Source organism: Cryptomeria japonica, chromosome 5 (assembly GCF_030272615.1).
Source record: "Cryptomeria japonica chromosome 5, Sugi_1.0, whole genome shotgun sequence".
NCBI lineage: Eukaryota > Viridiplantae > Streptophyta > Pinopsida > Cupressales > Cupressaceae > Cryptomeria > Cryptomeria japonica.
In genome coordinates, this window is record NC_081409.1 from 911,691,464 (window position 1) to 911,698,457 (window position 6,994).

Here is a 6,994-nt window from a genome sequence, read left to right on the forward strand (position 1 = left end):
GTATTTTTTTGAATTCAAAGTGTACTATTATATTTTAACATGTTACAAAATTTATACCTCAAGCATCGAAGTTGCAGCTATAGTAACTGGGGGAGGTGTATGGGATACCGTTGCTGCATCCTGAAATGCATATTATTTGTCTCAATTTAAATCGATGTATAAATGAAAATTTATTTATGTAATTACAAATTTAAAGTGACTGATAAATAAAATGTTATGAATTCAAATCAACACACCTATGTCTATGGCTCATGGGCAAACACCATGTCCATCAACTCATCTGTCAGCGCTACATCCTCAACCGTGTGAGCCTAACATCTACAACCGCAAATTGTGCACAGATGATATGAGGATCCATCTGCACCGGCTGCAACATCTATCCCCGAGCATATCCCCGAGCAACTGATACACATATGTTGGATGGGCTCTCTGTCGCCCTCTAATGGCTCATCATCCAATACAATAGGGTGTGCTAATGACGTCTCATGCTGGATGATGGCACCAGTCAATGATGTGGCTGCCTAAAGAGTATGTAGCTCCACCGACTCTTTTAGCTCTAATGGGACAACCTGATGCACCTTGGGTTTGGGTGCTAGGGGGCGGCGACTCTTCGCGGGTAATCGCCTACGGGCTCTAGGTCTATCTTGGGCAGAGCCACCACCTCTAGCATGAAACTCTCTCATGTCAAAATAGTTTGGCTGCACATTGAGCACAAACTCACGATATATTTTTCTCAAAAAATATAATGGCACCTCATAATTATTACAAGGTGGATCATCAAAGACCATCCACCACCTTTGCCAAAAAAGATTCTTCATCTGGACATTGGTACACCAATGTATGGGAAACCTCTTTACATTAAGAGGTAATGACTGGCCAGTTTTGGAATCAACAAAAAGGGCATATATTTGTTGTTTAGTAATATTTTTGTTTTTTACTCTATCGTATGATAGCCCATTGGCATAGAATTGACGACACCTATCCCTAAAGCTTCCCCATTTGGTAATTTCTGTGGAAACAACTATGACACCACTAGCTAATGTTTCTAGGCTAGTGGCGAGGGATTGATGATGGTCAAGTTTAGAAGTTTTCAATTTAACAATCAGTCTATTGATTTTAGACGTATTTTGTCCTAACTGATTAATTAATTCTTCCTGTGTTTCGAGTGTGCGGTCAAAAGGAGGAATTGGGGGTTGTTCTTGTGTGTTTTCAAGAGGTGGATTTGGTTGTTCTTGTGGGTTTTCAGGAGGTGCATTTGGTTCTTGTTCTGGATTAGAAGAATCTAGTTTTTGAAACAAAAAATGAAAAAACCTAATCAAAATTAATGAAATTAAATTCAAAATGTAAAACAAATTGCATAAACCGGAAAGAAAGACAAAAATAAACAAAAACTAACCTTGATCCATAGCTTGGAGGACAAATCTAGCACCCCGTTCGCGGTTTAGGAGAGGAAATGGGGAAAAAACGAAGTTAAAAAAGCGCTATTCACGGGTAAACGAGACCCAGTTTTTTTTTTAACTTTTTTTACCAGGCACCGCATATGCGGTTTTATTTGGATTATTAGTGCGTACGTGCTCATTTTCCTATGTGCAGCGTGTACGCGCTCATTTTTCTAGGCGTAGCGCGTACGCGCTAATTTTCCTAAAAGCAACGCGTACGCGCTACCTTTTCTAGGCTTGGGAAGAACAAATCAAAGCGCGTACACGGGAATTTCAAATTTTAAAACCACGTACGCACTGCTTGTTTTTCCATGTTTGTTTTGGGTGGTGTCCACTTTTCTGATCACCATCTTTGTGCACATGCCCGAAGATCGAATGGCTTTGGGAGGATCATAAGGGAAGTAATGCTTTTATGTTTATTCATGATTCTCGTTTATGCTTTATTACTAATCTTCCTTTGATATGTTATTAAATGGTGTGAATTCATGTTGATTTATGTTGATTACTAACACTCCATTTTAGTGACGACGAGATGTTTTTGCAATATTTTTAGATAGTTTCAAAGTAAGTAGTTTAAGCATTCAAATTATGTTATATTGTCAAGTGGTTTCCCACTTCAAGAATATTTTAAAAATTTGCCTTTTGTAAATGTGGTCATAGATGGTTACATAATAAAGTTAAGTGGAAGTAGAAGTGGTAACCTCATTCATCATGGTAATTGACGTCATATATATGTTAAATCTGTGATTAATTTTTAGATACATATCATGGTATGGTTCTTACATAAAACTTGGTTGGTGATTAGTTTGTCATCTTATGTTTTTGAGAAAAAAAGTAAGGAGTGTAACATGATAGAGGAAATGGAGGAAGAGATAAGAATATACTTGTGTTTTCCTTTAGCACATTATCCAATAACCTTAACATGACTTGTGTGCGCCCTTGGTCTCCTTGTGTTGTGCAGTGCACTGCTCTGGTTTGTGACATGGCTTAACCACCTCTTGTGGATTCTATAAGTCTAGTGGCTGTATTGGGCATTAACAAGTCGATCTTTTGGTGCAACAACAACCGTACTTCTAACAACAATCTCTTCAAGGTACGGTTCAACAATCATGTGTCACCATGAGATGTGATCCTTTTATTTCAACATTTGGCTAGCAACATAACCTCATGATTTTCTTGGAAACAAAATCATCAACCTTATTGTATTTATTTAGAAGATAAGAAAATGAAATAAATGACTTTAATAAGTGTTTTTCTTAAGGTAGCAAATCATATATATGAAAGAAAGAAATAATATTTTATAGTCCACGATGTCGGGCAGTCTATATATGGGTCTACAAATGACTTATAACAATGTGAGACTACCTTGTGCTACAAACAAAGCATACATACCTTACCCCCTGTGTAATTTGAACTTATGACCTCTCATTCAAGAGCACAATTTCTCTATCACTAGGCCAACTTAGACTATATAGGCCAACTCACACTATATGAATATTAAATATAAAAATATTAATAAATATAAACAAATACAACAAATCATATATTAAAAAATATAGAATTATTAAAATAAGTTTGTTATATTTAATATTGTTAGATCTTTTTGCATATAACAAACCCAACCCAAAAATTTCTTTGTGCGGAGAAGGATAATTCTCCCATGCAACACATTTGCTTGCCTTTGCATATGAGCAATACTCAAGTTGACATCTAACTTTGAAGACTCGAAAAAAGAACTTATAATGCTAATATCTAAGTTTGTAGAAGATTTCAAATCCCTTTAAAACATATTTTACCATTAATCAAAAAACACTGACTTATGTCAATGGGCCCTTGGTCTACTGGTGAAATTGAAAGGCTCTAATTTTGGAGGAATGCCTACTGGCTCGAGCCCCCGTATCGGGTGGCAAAAACTACTTCGTACAGGTCCTCGCTGGACTGGCAGCTCGCGATCAGCCCTGACTTGAAATTTGGAAACGTGTCATCACTGAACATCTTGTTGCCCATTTATTATTGATGAACAAATGAAAGATTCCCGATAGGGCCTTAAACCATCCGGAAAAGGAGTGCAAAAACCTTTGCCCAGATATCTTCATGACACAGAAAGATTTGCCCAAAAACTTCACGAAAATTGGCAGCTTTGAAACAGAATTCAGTAACCGGGTGCCTGCCTGCCTCCTGTGTACACTTCAGCAGCTAATTGAATGAAACCACCTGACTCCTAAAACAAATATAAGGTTTTGTATTTGATGCTGAAAATATGCTACCATCAATGTAGGGAGAGTTGATGCCATTGTCAAAACATGTGGTGAACGTTTGTTCTTATGATGGTTTGTGAAACAGCAATTTTCATTGATGAAAAATCAAAATTTCAGTTAAATAACAAATTGATGTCATGATGTCATGGTGTGTTAAATAACAAATTGATGTCATGGTGTGTTCTGATAATTGAATACCCATTTTCAAACTTATGAACCATAACATCACCTTTAAAAAACATGCATGATTAGTGGAACACCTCGTTCAAATAAGGATTCTCAACATCTTGTTCAAATGAGGATTCTCAACAGTCCTCAAATTGCTTTATTTAGCCCTTAAAACTATCCGACAAGAAGGGTGCAAAAAACTTTACCGAAATATCTTCATGGCACATGCAAATATTTGCCCAAAATCTTCGTGGCAACTGGCAGTTCTAAAACAGAATAAACCAACTAGGTGCCTGCCTCCTATGTACACTTCACCAGCTAAGTTTGATGCCTTGGAAAAGGAACTTATGATGCTAATTTCAAAGGGATTTAACACCCACTTAGTGGTAAATAAGAAAAGATCAAATTCACAAATTTCCATCTTTTGAATTGTTTGAAAAATCAAAGTTCTAGATTGATGGTTGTTGTCAGTCGAATTGTCAAAACTGCTTTGCTAATCTTACATCAAAATTGAGGCTGCCATCAATGTAGGAGAGTTGATGTCACCACCAAAACATGCCATGAAGGCTTGTGAACCATGCATAGTTCAATGACTTCCATTTGGAAACATGTGTCATTAGTGAACATCTTGTTGTCCATTTATAATTGATGAACAAAGAAGGATTCTCAATAGGCCTCAAATTACTTTTTTTTTTTTCAGCCCTTCAACTATATCCGAGAAGAGAGATGCAAAAACCTTAATGACACATGGAAAGATTTGCCCAAAATCTTAATGAAAGCTGGCAGTTCAGCAACTAGGTACCTGCCTGCCTCCTATGTACACTTAACCAGTTAATTGAATGAAACCGCCAAAATCATAAAACAAATAAAATGTTTTGTATTTGATGCAGAACATGCATTTGATCTCACCACAGGATTGAATTTCAGAATAATCAAATCACAGGATGGAATTTCAGAAAACCTTTGTTTCCTGGCAATCTTCTTAAGTTATAACCAAAGAATATACATGACACATTTACATTTTATGACAGAAAAATTAACCTCATATTGCCTTGCCATTGTTTTTGTCAAGCAATGGGTCAGCGGTGGATCTTCTTCCTGTGTTCTCTGGATTGGAGATCCATGTTCACCCTGCCATTGGGAGGAGCATTAGACCCATTCGTTCTAAACTTGGGCAGCACATACCACCAAGCAGATGCGAAGCAGATTGCAGGAAGTCTGCCATAGAAAACCAGAAAGAAGAGAACAATAATCATGACAGTAGCAATAGCAGTGGCATCAATGGCACCACTGCTTGCCTTCCTTCTCTTCAGAAAAATCTCTGCCTCCTGTAATCTGATGGGCTTCTTTGCAGCTCGACCAGCCATAGACACAGTCCTTTCAAGCTTATTCTTCTCATTATAGAGCTTCTCACTCTCCAGTTGGTTGATGTGTTCCTGGCTTCTACTGTCCTTGTAAAACACAGTTGGGCTACAGGGTGCAGTCAAGGAAATCAAAGTCTCACCTTCAGACCCACATTCACCAGCCACCTTATTCTCTGGAGGTGCTTGTACTATCCCCTTGGCAGACCTTTTGTCTCCCCTGCAGTATAGAAAAGGCTTTGAGAAAATTGAAACCAATGTGACAAATCCCTGCAGCCACATCTGCAGATAACCCACCACAATCACAGCTGCCATGGCTGCAGCACGCAGTGCAGACTTTCTGGCCAAAATGATACTCAGACCCAACACCCCAAAGACAGCTGTCTTCAGATATACAGACCACCATGGCAGGATGATCACAGACACACTCTTTCCCTTCTTTGCAGACCCATTAATCTCACCTTCCCCAATATCATTCCCATATCCCCTATTTCCATCACTCCTATTCTTGCTTTTCTTGTCCTTTTTTGTTCTGATGGGTGGCAGGATTAAAACCCCATCAGAGCCACCGTGACCACCATTTTTTAACTCTACAGGCGTCCATTCTCTGCTGGAATGAGCGAATCCATTAATCTCGCCTTCACCAATATCATTCCCATCACTCCTATTCTTGCTTTCCTTGTGCTCATCTGGTCTGATGGGTGGCAGGATCGAAACCCCATTAGGGCCAGCATGACCACCATTTTTGAACACCACAGGCATCCACCCTCTGCTGGAATGAGCAAATCTCACCAATTCCTCAGGGGTACTTGTCTTGCTGGCATAAAACTCCCGTTTTGCAGACAGCTCATCATTCAGCTTGGCAAATTTATCAAGGCCTCTGGATGAATAGGGATTGTTGGACGACTTTCCAACCCTCTGTCGGGGTTTGGAGATCTTGGGCGAAACGGCAATCACCTCTTCTTCTCCTTCCACGGCTAGTCTCCCACACCGTATCATAATAAGTCACTCTGGATTCTGTGTCCTATACTTCTTGTGTATATATTCCACCTCTGTCGTATACCCAATGAATATATCTCGCACCACAAAGTTGCTCAAACAAGATGCAGTCCGAACTGTGAAGATCAATGAAGCTTTGTTCCACAGACTAATGGAATGGATGAAGATGCGAAGTTATAGAAGCTTAAAAAGTACATGGTCAACATCCTCCGCGTGATAAGGAAATTGTAGAAGCGTGAAGGGCAAGGTCCTCAATCTTGACTTGGTCAAAACAGGTTGAGGAATGAGAATGCTTCTACTTGTGTCATCTAATTTAAGGTGGAATTGAAAAAAATTAGTGCAATAAGACGGAAAAGAACCTTCCTAACATTTTACGATGGATGGAATTTGACGGTTACCCTTATTTGTCATATAATTTTTTGATGACGGTTTTTGACGGTCATCTTTACTTGTCATATAATTTTTTGATGGCGGTTTAGTCATTTCAATGCCTTTCATTTGAGGTTTAAGAAAAATATTAACTGTCAAAAAATATAAAAGTAGAAGATTGAAACCACACCAAAATGCAATGCACATCTTTCTTGGAAAGAAATGAAAATCATTGTCTTAGTGAGAAAATAATGATAAATTAGTATAAATGCAAAAATCTTAAATTTACTAAATAAGTTTCTAAATTAATACATTAATATATATTATATATTAACATTAAATGATAATCAATTAATATTACTAATTTAGTAATAATAAACATTAAAATTTTAAAATTATA

At 37.9% G+C, this 6,994-nt stretch overlaps 1 protein-coding gene across 1 annotated transcript; it reads right to left on the reverse strand.

Annotated features, from left to right (window-relative positions):
* Window positions 1–4,721: 4,721 nt before the first annotated feature.
* Window positions 4,722–6,408, reverse strand: LOC131042951 (uncharacterized). Its single transcript, XM_057976294.2, has one exon. It carries the CDS (start codon window positions 6,223–6,225, stop codon window positions 4,945–4,947), a length of 1,281 nt encoding a protein of 426 aa, XP_057832277.2. The 5' UTR covers window positions 6,226–6,408; the 3' UTR covers window positions 4,722–4,944.
* Window positions 6,409–6,994: the final 586 nt, after the last annotated feature.